Below are 14,219 nucleotides of genomic sequence, written 5' to 3'. Positions count from 1 at the left end.
AGCAGCTGCAGGGACACGTGTGCTCTGCGTGTGTGGGAGGGGAACGTGGGGTCTGTGTGTGGCTGCAGGGCCTCCCTCCTGCAAATTCTGGCATTGATGACACATCGAGCCCTCTCCAAGGGAGTAGTATGAAAGAAAAGCAGGAGGGGGAAAAAAAATTGAAACAGGCAGGAGGGTTGATGGCTTTTTCTGCAAAGTTTAGGACTTCAAAAGTTAACTTGTAAGCAAGTGCAGATGCGTGGATAAAAGCTGTCTGGGACACTATGCAGAAACCTTTTCCTTTCCATCAGCTCCTCCAGCTTGTTGCCTACCTCTGTTGGATTCCCTTGCTGGCCATCAGCACTGAGTCAGCGACATTAGGTAAGGATTTTGTGCTTTTTAATTACTCGATGGTCATCTGGAGATAGGGTTTGCGTGTATTTGAAACTGAGATGGTCTGGAAATGTTTACTTTAGAGTGTGGGTTAGAGTGACAGAGAGCTATTATTAGAGAGTCTCCAAAATAGGATGGAAGTCAGGTTAAAATAAACAACTAAAGTAATGAAGAAGGTCACAGTGAAAGCCAAGCACAATTTCAGCACACGCTGTATGTTGATCATTACAGGACATTCCCTTTTCTTTTTTTTTTTTTTTTTTTTCCCTTTTTTTAACAAAAAAAAATTAAAACCTGTGAAAATTCTTACTTCCTACTAGGAAAAAAAAAAAAAAAAGCGATTCAAGGAATATACATAACATTTTCCCATAAATGGAATAAATGAAACGAACCATAAAAGAAAAAAAAGCCTTTAAAATAGCATTCTATTCCTCTAGGAAAGAATTATATACACCATATATCAGAGGAACATTATAGATTACTTAATTACACATATAATAATCATACACAGCTCTACAGCCTCTGGCAATAAAAAGTTCTTGAGTAATTTCTCTACTACTGTACACATTAAATGTAACTCTTGTTTCACTCTAGCAGAGAGTTCGAAGGGGACATAGATTTTACATATGTGGCTTGTTTATACAGCTTTATTAATTGAACACAGAAATACATTGGGAATCATGTTAGGCATTATTCAGCTAGTGAAAACTGAGTTAATAAAAGAAACTGAGAAAAGCAGAGTGTAGTGCTGTGAGTGATTGTGGGTTCAGCTTTGGCAAACTGTGGAAGCACTCCCCCTTAAAGGAAATGTGTTGAAATATTTTACAAAATTTAATTCTAGCAGAGTCCCAGCTGTCTTAGCAGTGACTGTCAGCCAGCAGTCATTAGCTCTATGAAGATAAAACAATTCAGAGCCCTCCTCACTTGAATATCAAAGGGTCACCCAGAAAGTTTTGCAGGACTAAACACAAAGCAAATGACCTTATCGCCTTCATCTTCAAACAATGCCTTTAATTTCTGAAACCTTTTGATGGGTTGCCAGTCTTATGGAGTGTAGCAGCTACTTATCTGATAGAGCAAGCTTTTCATCGGGGGAAACGACCTTTTAACTCCGAGTAACTGAGTAACTGTATTTGCCACTGTATTTTTCCTACTGCAGGTAATGTATATGGACATACTTATTAAACTGGGAACACAAAAGAATTACGTATTGTGCTGTCTCTTAGGTGATGCGGAAGGATTCATCAGGCTTGTTGTGGGTTTATTTTGGCTTTTTATTATAGAGTGAACTTGAAGGGAATGAAACTGCTCAAAATTTTACATTCTGACAGATTGTGTTGTGACATTGCAAGGATATTAACAGAGCCATATGCTGTTTACTTTTGTACTCTAGCAAACCTACTAATCCCATAAGAATTTAATGGTGAATAAGAAAGATCTGACCAAAGAGCTCTTTGGAGATGCTTTGTTAAAAGAGAGAAGATGAAAAAGTCATTTAAAGACCAAGGAAGAATTTTATCATCTTCTGCACTCTTATTTTAGGTAATGAAGCTCCCTGTGACTCAGGGAATTCTCAGTATTTGGGGTTTTTACGCTATTTGCCATGACTGAGAAACACAAAAAGTTACCAACACCACCTGTAGCTGCTCTCTATTACAGGACTAAGGAAAGCATCAGGGACCAAAGCAACTCAGTGAATCATAGATGTGGGAGGGCTGACACAACACACAGCTCATCAGACTTTTCTGAGATGAAATTCTGTAAATAAGTCAATCAAGAGAAAAAGACAATAAATTTTGTACAGTGGTATCTTACAGAAAAACATTTATCTTAAAATAGTTGCTTGTAACTATTCCCAGAAAAAGAAATTTCTCCCCATCCCCTCTGGAGCCTTCTCATAATGAACAAATGAGAAAGTTTTTAATTTGGATATGAGTTTCCTGCAAAGGTACCCTTGAAGCTCCCCAAAATCCACTGGGGCTTCACTGCAAGGTGTTACATATGTAGTAAATTCAGATACAATTAATTGTTTGCAAGTTTGCTCCTGTGGGTTTCCCTCAACTCTGAAACACATAAGGAAAAATCTGAGTGTATCCAGAGGTGAAGAAAAAGAAGAGAGAGGATGGTGTCAGGGGAAGGTGAGGTGCCTACAGCCAGCATGGAAAGCTGATGTGTTTTCCAGCGACCCAAGTGGTCTAATTTGATTTAAGAAAGTAAATGGAAATAGTCTAGAATGGCAAAAATCACTCAGTATCTCTTACAATTATATGAGCCCTGATCTTGCTTTTAACAGGAGAGTGGAATGAAAATCAGAGTATGTAATTTGCTTTGTGCTCTACCCACAAGCAACCCATGATTTCCCTCTGAGCTTCTGCTGTAAAACCTGAGTGCCATGAACTGTCCCTCCTGAAAACAAAAACCTGCTGGAGCTGGAGAAAGCATTTCCCCATGAGCATTTCAAAAGGAACCAATCAAACTATTCAGGACTTTTCCCACCTGCTTCAAGTGTCTGCCACAGATGGCAAACTCTCCCATCCCTTGGTCAGGCTCAGATATCCCACAAAGTTCTCCAGCATCACCCTGGAGCCCCGGGGCTTCTTCCACCCTCAAGATCCTGAGCACAGAGGGATGTGACCACCCCAGGGAATCCCCAGGATCTGGAATCCCAGGCCTGGAAGCAGCTTACAGGGATCAAGCTCTCAGGCCCTCAGTGGGTTTGGTCAGACCATTTCCCATGGAAACAACACTGGGATTAATCCTGGCTCCATGACTTTGCTCTGTGGAAAGCACAGCAGACATTTCCAAACAAACAATAACCCACTGAAGGCTTTCCTAGAGCCAAGACCATGCCAAAGAAAGAGCAGCAACTCCTAAAGGGAGAGGAACAACCTTTGCAGTGTTTCTCTCCCAACATAATTTTTAATCACCAAAATTGATTACAGGCTAATATTTCATTTCACTCTTATTAAATTTTGTCAATATCCAGTACCACTATGGCCTCATTGTCTGCAATTTTCATGGAGTCCCAGAACAGTTGGGGTTGGAAGGGACCTTAAATATCACCTTGTTCCACTCTCCTGCCATGGTCAGGGTTGCCACCCACCCACTGGCCCAAATTAAACCAGTTTGTATTTTTTAAACTAAGATTGAAATCCGAATTTATCTGATTTTCTGCTGTCAAAGGGAAGCAGGGGATGTCCAATGATTTCTGCTTGCTGATAACTTTTTTTGTTCCACTCCTTTTTACCTGAAGGACAAGGGCTGTGCCACTTCAGGGAAAGTTCATTTATGAATCTTAACTCTTTAAAATCTTGACTCACATAAGGAAGGCAAAATTGGGCACTGTTGCAGTCTGTGGGTGAGGGAACCTCTGTCACCTTTGTTTTTAACTCTCCTGAGCTGTACTGGTACTTCACTATTGGATTTTAGGATTTTGAAATTTTCAGGGAAACAATTTTTTGCTCACTCATTTGTTTTTTAATCCTCTGACGAAAAGTAATGATTGTTTTCAAAGTTTATACAGGCTTAAAGATATGTTTGGTGTGAAAGGGCTGCCTTTCAGCTGCATCTCCCAAGGATTTGCCTATTTCCCACTGGCCTGCCAGAGGTGTGAGCTGTTCAAACCCTTAACAGCTATTTACTGCTCTGCACTGCGCTAAAATCGAGAATCAATTTATTAGACACTGCTCATAACAGTGTAGGACATCCATGGCCAAAATGTTTCCTTTAATGGTCCAGTTCCTCAAAGTTATTTTGTCTCTTCATGCCAAACCTGAGGAAGTATTGTGCACATCCAGCTCCCCTGGCAATCGATAGGAGCTGTGAGGAGCTGAGACAAATCAGTGTTTGCTCCTGACCTGACAAGACGGATGGCTGAGGAGGGGGAGCATCATCACTCTGCCTCACCGATGGCTTGGGATGTGAAGTGGCTCAAGGTCACAAGGAAAAAATCCTTTGGTGAAGCCTCAGGAGTCACAGCCCAGCCCCATCAGCTCTGGCACGGCTCAGAACTGGCACAAAAGCCAAGCTGGACAGCAATGAAAACCCCTCAGCCTCTCATCATCTTCCCTGTAAAGTCTGAAATCAAATGGCCACACACAAACCCAACAGGACACAAAGGATTTCTGGTGGGTTTTAGTCTGCTTAATATGTTTTAGGTGGCTGTACTTGAAATTCCCCCCCAAATTCCCTTTGTTTTCAATGAGAAATTATCCATAAACCTTCCAAAATGCTTCCAAACCTTCCATTTACCTTTCAAAAGAAATAAGTTCTTCATTGTACAAATATAGTAGGAGAGCAGAAGGAAAAGTTAATCCTGAATTAGCTTCATTACAGACAGAATTTCCTTTCCAATTGTTCCTACTTTTTCCTAGACCACTTCTGTAGCCTATTAAAATAATTCAGGCTTTGGAAATGGCTCTTTCCTCCAGATACATGTCCTCCCTTTTTTTTTTTTTTTTTTTTTTTTTTTTTTTTTTTTTTTTTTTTTTTGTGCAGTAGGCTTGCTGCCTCACAATGCTGGGAACACTGTGGAAGGACCGTTTTGCTGATTTTTCATTGGGTTTGTACTTTACCTCTCTGAATTGTTTGCTGGGAAAAGTCCTCAAAGTAGCCAGATTACTGATTTTATCTAAAATTTTGTTTCCCTGGAAGATTTGTACTGACCTTTTTTTGCTACTTACTACCTGGATGAAGTGTCTTGTCACCTAACAGATGGGAGTTTAGTGCTGGACATTGCCAGTCCACTGCAGAAATGGATATTGTCTTTAACAGGGTTTGCAGCACATTACTTGTTTAATGATTTTTAGGGGTTTTTTTTCAAAGTAGTATATTTTACCTTCAGTTATGACCTCTATTAATGTCACCGTGTCAGCTACATTATGTGTTTTGCCTCAGGTAGAGATTATTTATGGTGAAATCTGAAAAAAAAACCCCCTGGATTAGATTGAAGAATATTTTTTTCTGCCTTTGAAGCAGCAATAAAACCATGTGTGAGTGCATGCAATTGTTTGTACAGCTTTTCTGGGAAGAGTTTTGTACATTAAGCTCTTAGGAGATTTACTTAATGAGAGTATGTACTCATTTGCTTCTTTCTGACACATCTTATTTTGATTATTCTGACGTCTATTACTTTGATTGCTGTGTTCACACTGCGTGGCATCCACGGGGAGCCGCGAGGGAATATTCTACATATTGAAAGGGAAAAAATAATTGATTGCCTAATATAGCTGAGGGATTGTAGTAGCCTGCTCTGCTCCTTTTGCTGGTTTTATATTAATTCATCGATTGAGAACGAGTTTGCTTATTCCCCAATTTTTTTTTATTTATTTTTTTTTTTACAAAGCAGCTTTCAAATGCTGGATAGCAAATTATCTGCCTACCACAATAATGTAATGCATCTCCTGTGGTAGCTGAAGTGTTTTACAACTCAACTGTCCCTTGGCAGCTTTGTGTGCTGTTTCAGTAAATGCCCCCTCCTGCAGTATTTGTTAATCATTTCAGCAGCCACTGCACTTCCCCCAAACTGGTGGATACCCCAAATTTTCCTCCTCCTCACCCTAATGAGAAGAGGCATAACATCCTCCAGCCTTACTTTCTCTCCATTTTTTTTAAATGACTGATCAATTTATGTTCAATTTGTCTCAGAAGGCAAAAGTTTATGGAACAAAAATAAATCTAGAAGATGATAAAAAGACAAGAGGGTTCCCAGAAATTCCTGAATAGCTCTTTAATGAGTTTAATGGTAAATATGAAAAATTACCTGGGACCTGAACTAGACAATTCCTTTACAGAAATGAGCCTGTCTTATGTCAACACTTTCTTCCTTCTCATCTCCATTAGAAATTGTACTTCGTTGATGTTTGACCATCATGAAAACTTTTAATGGAATTTTATCTCACTGGTTTCCTGCAAGTCTATATCTATAAAATTCAGACAGTGGCTCATTTAACACCTGAGCTAATGTTTTGTTATTCATAACTTAATAATTGAAAATTTCTTTAGAATTAGCATTATTGGACTTCACTGCATCCATCAGCTATTTGTTATTTGTTGATCTGGTCCAGGTACCAGAACAGACCGATTCACAAACATGATTCAGAGATTACTTTAATCTTCTTTGCCCCTTTCCTCCAATTATTTACTTTATAATCAACCATGGGCTCACCATAAAATTAGCTGTCTGTGACTCAGCCTCTCTCAACAACACAGCACAGATACTTTGATTCACTCAGGCTACCTTATCATCAGCTCTGTTCTTTTCTTAATGGACTAAAGGGGAAAAAAATATAAAAATTCACAGAGCCATTTGCTCTGTTTTTCTATTAGATGTTAAGATTAAAGCTAGCAACAAAGACATAAACAGGATGAAATCTAATTAATTCCTTGGTTTTCTTTTGCAAGAAATGGGAGGGAAATGAAGAGAATGTTATTTCCTACCCCACTGTACCTGCAACTCCTACTTCAAATGCTAAAACACATGGACATTTGATTTTCTGAATGTGTATAAAGCAGAATAAAGGTCAAAGAAATCTATCTTTTTAGCTAGCTCAGAACTATCCCAGAAGTTTTTTACATCCAACAGAGTCTTGTGTGTGCCAGACACCCACATCCCATAACCTTCCTGGGCTTCTTTTCTCCCATATTATCCTTTAAAAGTCTCACTCATAATTGCTAAATATACAAACGCTCCAGTTTCAGATAATTGTCAGGTTTATCTTTTCCAATTGATCCCGCAGCAGAAATCCTCTGGAAAAGCTGGAGTACCTCTGAGCATTCCCAGTGTGGAGCAAGGATGCCTTTGGCTCAGGCTCCCCTCCCTGGGTGTGGGTACCTGCTCAGGGGCAGGACGGGCTGTGCCATCACCCCTGGGCTCAGCATCTGCCCACACAGGGCTGGTTTGTGCCCCTCAGCACAGCCCAGAGGTAGTTTTGGCATTGCCTTAAGGGAAAAGACCACAGCCTATCACCAGGAGCATGTGGAAGTTCTCAGTCTTGGATGTGGAAGGCTGAGGTTTGGCTCAGCCCCTGTTCCTGGTGTGTGCAGCCATGAGGCTCAAAGGTACTTTTGATGCACTTCAGGACAGCTGGATGGGGCTGCAGGCCAGCCCAACACAACCCATGCACCTCCCAGAGGAATTTTACAGCTCTTCTCTCCTCTTGACATGATTGCTGCCTCACAGTACAAACAGCTCTGACATAAATCATCAATCTACTGCCCACCCCAGCCCCTCGCTGCTTCTTTGTGTTTCCCCAATAACTGAGATCTTAATCATGAAAATCCCCCACAGTTATTCCTGCTGCTTCCCAACGTCTGTTATCCACAAAGATTTCGTGTTCTGTTTGCTATTACCTCTGCTCTGCATGGGTGTGGAGACACTTCCTCTCATTAATACACCTCTGACAATGTTATTCATCTGCTGTTTCCAAACAACTTCATCTTCTGTCTTAGATCTGAGCTTGCAGATTTCCCCTGAGAATACCAAACACACCCATTAGGTTCTGGAAGGATGTGAGGGGACCTGGAGAGCTGAGCTTGGTCAGCTCCACACTGTTTCCAAGGACCCTGGCTCAAAAACACTCACAAGGACAAAATCTGTGTTGGAAGAAGGCAGAAGCTTCTTCACCACTCAGAAAAATCTGAAGGCAAAGACCCTAAATACCTGTATATATGATGATTAGCTGGAAAACAAGCAGCTCTGGGGACGAAAAAATGTGGGGTTTGTGGGAGCATCAGGTTTTATTTTATTTAAGACCCTTAGCAGACAACTTTGTTGTTTTCAGTAGGGCTAAATTGAGTTTGACACTAAAACACTGCAGTCCTGTGAATGGTGGCACAGGTGGCCATGAGGGGACCTGAGCACAGGAAACTTCCCTTTGGCCACCACAGTCATCCCTGCTTCATGCAATTACCACAGCAATCAGTGCTGCAGAAATGCTGTGGGAAAAATTATAGTGACAAAAAATAAACCTCACAAATCCACCCATTAAGGGAGGATTTTGCCTCTGAATTCCATCACTGCTGTCATAGCCCAGCTCCTCACTGTGCTTATCTGCATAACAGCTCACAGGCTCTATGGCTTCCCAAAGATACCCTACTTCAGCATGAGTAACCACTGCTGGTCCTCACAGAAAGGTTTTCTTCTGCCTGATTTGCTTTCGCAACTGCAAACAGCTAAAAATTTTAATACTTTTCCACTGAGACATAACCAGGAAAAGCCAAAGTGTTAACTGATGGTCTGATGTTTTGTTAATGGCTACTGACAGGAAAGATGTTGTGTTTTAGGATGCAGGAACTGGATCAATCTCTTCTGTCACAGACAGGTGCCCTCAGAAGTGCTCCATTGATTATGCCAGAGAGAATATCCTATCTAAACTGCTTCCCTTTCTATTGGTAATTAAATACATCTTGAAATGAGGGCTTTGGTGTCAGCCTCAGTAAAGGTATAAATACCTGTGATGGACAGCAGCTTCAATCATTCTATGGCATAATGAATATATGTTATTTATTAGAAAATAATAATAAAGCAGTTCCAGCACAGTTAGATGAGTAGATAGACTAACCATCAACTGATCAATACATGTTATTTTGGTCAAAACCTTAGGCCCAAGTACACAAGCCTTCAAATTCTTCCCATTCCTAACATAGAACTTACACCAACAATGAAATTTGCATTCAAAATTCTGTGAAAACTTTCATTAACAGCATGCAAAATAAACAACACTTAAAATTCCTGACCAGCTCTAACCAAAGCATACTTTTTTTTTTTGTTTTAGAAGAATGAAGAAGCTGAATAAAAAGGGCAGTAAATTTCAATATTAATAATGATATTTGTTTGTGAGTCCCCAGCAATGCAGAAAGGAGTGATTTATGTTCATTTGTGCTTGGGAAGCAATGCTTTAGCACACCAATTTTCAACTTCTTTTTTAATCAAAGGTCCTTTTCTGCCAAAAGAAAACCATGCGGTAGTATTCCTGTATCTCCTATTGTTTCATGCTTAAGAGAAGGCATAAGGCAACCAGATATTTTGCATAAAGAAAATGGGATAAAGTGAACCCAATTTCTACTTTACAAAGAGCATCATTTTGCTTAAGGCATGGGACTCCTGAATGTGGGAGGTTCTGGAAGGGTCCTGGAGCTGGGGCAGCAGGGACACTGGCACACAGCACACAGGGATATATTGGAGCAAATTCTGTGTGAAGGGCTGGGGGCTCTTGGGTTATTTGTGACATGAGCTGAAATCTGACATCTTAAGAGCCCTCATAACTTAACTAATATTTCAGCCTATCAGATATGCTTGGGAACACCAATTCCCTAATATCAGAGGCTCTGAGCAAGGCACTGCCAATATATTCCTGCATCCAGAGTGGGCAGCTCTGGATTACAGGGGCTGTTCTTGATCTTGCTCTTTATTCACACCCAATAACTCCTTCAAGGCCACGAGCTTATTCCTGCTCTTTAAAGCCACCTTCATTTCCTAAAGTGTTGCCTAGCACTAAAGTGCTCTGTTAAGCTGCTGCCATGTTTTTCCATTCTGGTAGAAATTATTGTTCTATATAGTTTGATTTTAAGAGCGCCTTCTGGCATCCATTTGGGGAAAAGGCACTACATAAAAGCAAAATCAATACAAGGGACAGTTATATTTCCAGAGCTTTTTCATTAGCTGTAAAATACATACATTGGAGGAGGAAAGAATGTCATTTCTACCCAAACTGGAGGAGGACAAGACAAAACGTGGGAGAACTTGAATAAATGTTCACTGATGGGAGCACAGACTATGCCCCTTTGCTGGGCACAGGCAGATCTCTGTTCTCAGCACAACCAAGTACCCCTACAGAGACTGGCCTCTCCTGTGACAAGCAGCAAACCATTGGAAAAATGCAGAAATAGATGTATTTAAAAAAAAAAAAATTGATCTCTTGACTTGTCATTAATTTTTGTTAAAGCCAAACTGACCATTGGCCGAATATTCACAGGTAAACTTTGCCTTTGTTCAGCACTAAGAATTTGGCTTGGCATAATTTTATTATTCTTGTCTGCATTCTTTCTCAAATCCCCACTGAACTCCACCCATGTTATCTTTGCTCTTTCCTCCCAAAATATCCCGAAATATTCATCTTTCTACCTGAGCAGACTGTCCTTGGATAAAGTCCTCATCCCCTCATGTAATTTATTTCCTAAGATTTGCAAGCAAAGAGCTGGAACAAATTCTGTAAATCTGTAATCTGTATTTCTATAATTTTCAACCTAAAGATATTGCAGGAAGTTTTTATCAGAATAAAATCGCTGCTGCCTCGTTAAAGCCCAGCTGAGAAATTAAAATTCAGAGTGCTCAATTAGCCAGTATTCTGACACAGGTTACCAAACCAGAAAGGCAAACATCTTATTTTAGCTTGCAGGAAAATTTCAAATCACAGTGTCTATTCAGTATCAGCATACAAATGTGAGGAATTGCACACAAGCCTATTTTTTCCTCCTTTTTTTTTTTTAATACAGGCCTTCTATAATGGCATTTTCATTAGCAGGAAATACCTGTTGTCTGTAGAAAAATAATTTGTCTTGCTTTTTGAGAACTAAATTACCCTCTCTAAAAGATTAGCTGGAAAACACTGTGTAAATTCATAAGCATTCCAGGTTAAATAACAAAGTTTCGCTTCTTTCTGGTGACCCCTAGTGATGCATTTTGTGAGACAGTTCAAGAGTAAAACCCGACACGTTATTTATTCCTGAAACTCAGATAAAGCATCTGGAAGATTTTTATCTGTGTGATTTTGCCACTAGCCCACAATTCAGGGAACTGGAAAATAAAGGCCCAGAAAAGTTCTCAGTGTGTGATTGTTGATCTGAAACCCGAGTGGGGCTGTGGAGGAACGTGAGCTGGCAGTGACAGACAGCACTGAGCAGCACAACAGCATCTGGGGGACTAAAATCAGTCTTTTGGCTCACAACAGCATCTGGGGACTAAAATCAGTCTCTTGGCTTTGCCACGTTCATGATGTGCTCATCATCAAGAAGTTTTACACAGCTCTCCCCATATTTGCCTCATGAACTCAGTGTGGTTATTTAAAGACTCTCCCATCCTGTTTTGGCTCCTCTCAGGGCTCTCAGTGAGGTAAGATCACGAAGCAAACAAGAACTGGGTGGTAAAATCTGTGACAAAGCAGCTGTTGAGTAGAATTTCATTTTTATTTGCACAGACAGAGGTCAAGACTCATTTCAAACCCGTTTCATGAGGGTTTGCATCAGGAGGATGCCTCTCTCCCTGTTTTCCCAGCCATTCCATCCCATGGCTGTGAGGCAGAGCTGGTTGAACACATCAATCCAGCAGGAGAGAGCTCCTTGCTGTGCTCACACTGCTGCATTCCAGGGAAGGGTTGGATTGGGAGAGTCTCCAGCCAGCCCTGCCTGCTCCATACAGGGCCCATACAAAGAAATTCACGTCTGAGTCATTCTGCTCAAGCCAAGGCTCATAAGAGGAGCTTTAGCAGAAGGTTTTGGTGCTGCTGTGCCTCCCATCCTTGTCCAGGGGCTCTGCTGCCTTCCTGCCCTGCCATCCCATCTACTGCTCTCCAGATCCTGCTCAGTCTTTTCCTTGGACATTTTGTCTCTCCCAGAACCCTTGTTCCAGGGGAAAAGGGCAGGAAAGCATTTCTTGCTTCATCTCTAATCATGGCAACAAGGTAGAACTTTATATTTTTAGCAGTTCTTTTGCATGTCTCTGTACCCTGCTCAAACAATTGAGTCTTGGTTTGATATAGAATAAAAAATAGAAGAGTGTGTGTCTGATTTTAAACTCGTGTGTTATTTAACATGAGTTAAATTGACATGCCATAGCATGTTAAATTCGATGCTGTTGGTGCTGTCCAGCTCCACTGATTTTCACTGGGAACAGAAGAGCCATACAGTGAACAGAGTTTGGCTCATTTTTACGTTGTAACAGCTGTCCTCAAACTCATTTTCATTAAAAAAACATTGAGACCAGCCTTACATGTCACAGACTCCCCTTTGCATAGTTTTACTTTTTTTTTTTTCTCGTAAATCAAACTGTTGAAAAAATAACATTCATCATCTTAATATTTGTATTGCTAAAGCAAAGGAAGACAAGAAAATTCCCCTTCTGTTTTTGTAGCAGAAAATTTATTGCAGCTTGCCAGGATCCGGAGTGATTAAGTCATATTAAAGACATTTCTGTCTTCTGAAGTTTTATGTTTGGTTAAAGAACACGTTTTGATTTTGTATGTGACAATATTTCTTCGCTGTAATACAAATATTTCTGTCCTTCCCCAATGGGTCACAACGAAGTCAATAAAATATGCACGGAAGAAATGCAAGCAGCATTTGGCTCAATATAAAGATTGATAATGTAACCACCTAAAAAAAATACTTTTTATCATCATAAGTCTCTTCGGGTTTTTTATAGTTTTCAGTGAACAAAACAATCCATCACACTTGAACTTCATACACGTTCCTGGAGCCAACATTTAGTACAAGTCAATTTTTAATTATGATATTTTTATAAAACCCACAATTTATTTCCTGACTTTGTAAAACACTTTAAACAGCAAGTCATCGATATAAATTATGCAAATCCCGAGGGACCCCAAATTCATTAATCTGCCTGGATTTCCCAGCAAAGCAGAATGCAGCACAATTGCCTGGCTCTCCCTCAGACACCCTGGAGCAGCAAAGATGGGTACAGCAGTGAGACACTATGGCAAATCACCTTTTTGCTTTACAGCACTGTGATTTTTAACCTTTGAAATAAAGTGTCCATCATGACTAAAATACCTGTTGCACTCTCACTTTCAGGGCTAAAGACAAATGGGTCTTTTAACTGTGAAAGGGTACAAAGGTTCTCATCCACAGCACAAAGAGCAATGAACCCCTACTCCAAAACACTGAGTTTTACAGTCAGCCTGTCCATGAACCTGTGGCTATCCCATTCCTCCAGAAGACCACAGCCCATCGTGCTGGCAGCAGAAGGAAATCTGCCCAGGAGGGCTGAGAGCAGCAGCAGCAGCCCTTTGGGAGCAGCAGCCTCCTGCTGGTTTCCCCATGACTTTCTGCTTTGAAGGGAAACCAAAAATGCCTCTTGTGCCAAACCCCTTCCCCACAGCCTTTGGCTGCTACAGCCCAGGGGCTGCAGAGCTGCTGGAATGGTGTTTCCCCCATCCTGTGTGAAGCACAAACTCCCTTTTCTCCTCCCCATCTCCTGTTGCTGCTCCTTTCCCAGGGTCCCCCCAGCCTGAGAGGCAACCTCTCCTCTCCACACCCAGCACCTGCTCTTCTCACTTCAGCCAGCTTGTCCGTGCCTCCTTTAAAACCTTTTTGGGGGGCTTTTTTATTGGTTTTCCAGCTGTTCTCTCTTTTGGTGGCCAAATCTGTGCTGGCTCCATCCCTTCCTTTGTGTGCCTGGACACAGCCTGCATCCTCCTGGTGCTGTTAAAGTAGCACTGAACTATGGAAAGGACAAGAACACAGCACAGGGATGAATGAGGATAAGTTTTGCTCAGGCACAGGAGACAGAATCACAGGATTTAGCCTGTGTTCTTTAATAAAAAGGGCATTTTGTGTGTCTCTACTTATTTTTTTTTCTTCTAAAAGTCAGATGTAGTTATTTTCTGGGTCTCAGTCTGCATGAACTAACATCACCCAGGTTCCTGTAGACCAAAGAGGAGAGGAACTATTAGAAGGCAAAGCACCTTGGCTGTTAATCCTTTCCAACTCCTCTTGCTTTCAGTGCCTTTTCTTTCACTTTGTGGAAGTCTGTGCAGGAGACCAGCAGGTGAGAGGGAGCAAGAGCAGCATCTGAGCATGTTTGCCAAAATGTAGTTGTAGAGCACGATGGC

At 41.0% G+C, this 14,219-nt stretch overlaps 1 protein-coding gene across 1 annotated transcript in view; it reads left to right on the top strand.

Moving 5' to 3' along the window:
* Positions 1-263: 263 nt before the first annotated feature.
* The window catches only part of LOC310911565 (von Willebrand factor D and EGF domain-containing protein-like), a gene marked incomplete at its 5' end in the record, with an annotated part of 117,118 nt that continues 103,162 nt past the window's right edge, over positions 264-14,219 (top strand). Inside the window, one exon of the mRNA XM_083865259.1 lies at positions 264-360. Within this exon, the coding sequence (XP_083721385.1) occupies positions 264-360 (97 nt within the window). The remainder of the gene's footprint in view (positions 361-14,219) is intronic.

The sequence above is a fragment of the Zosterops lateralis genome (genome assembly GCF_965231275.1).
Source record: "Zosterops lateralis genome assembly, chromosome: 7".
NCBI classification, from domain to species: Eukaryota; Metazoa; Chordata; class Aves; order Passeriformes; family Zosteropidae; genus Zosterops; species Zosterops lateralis.
The sequence above is the reverse complement of the archived record's forward strand: the minus strand, read 5'-3'. Positions and strand labels throughout refer to the sequence as shown.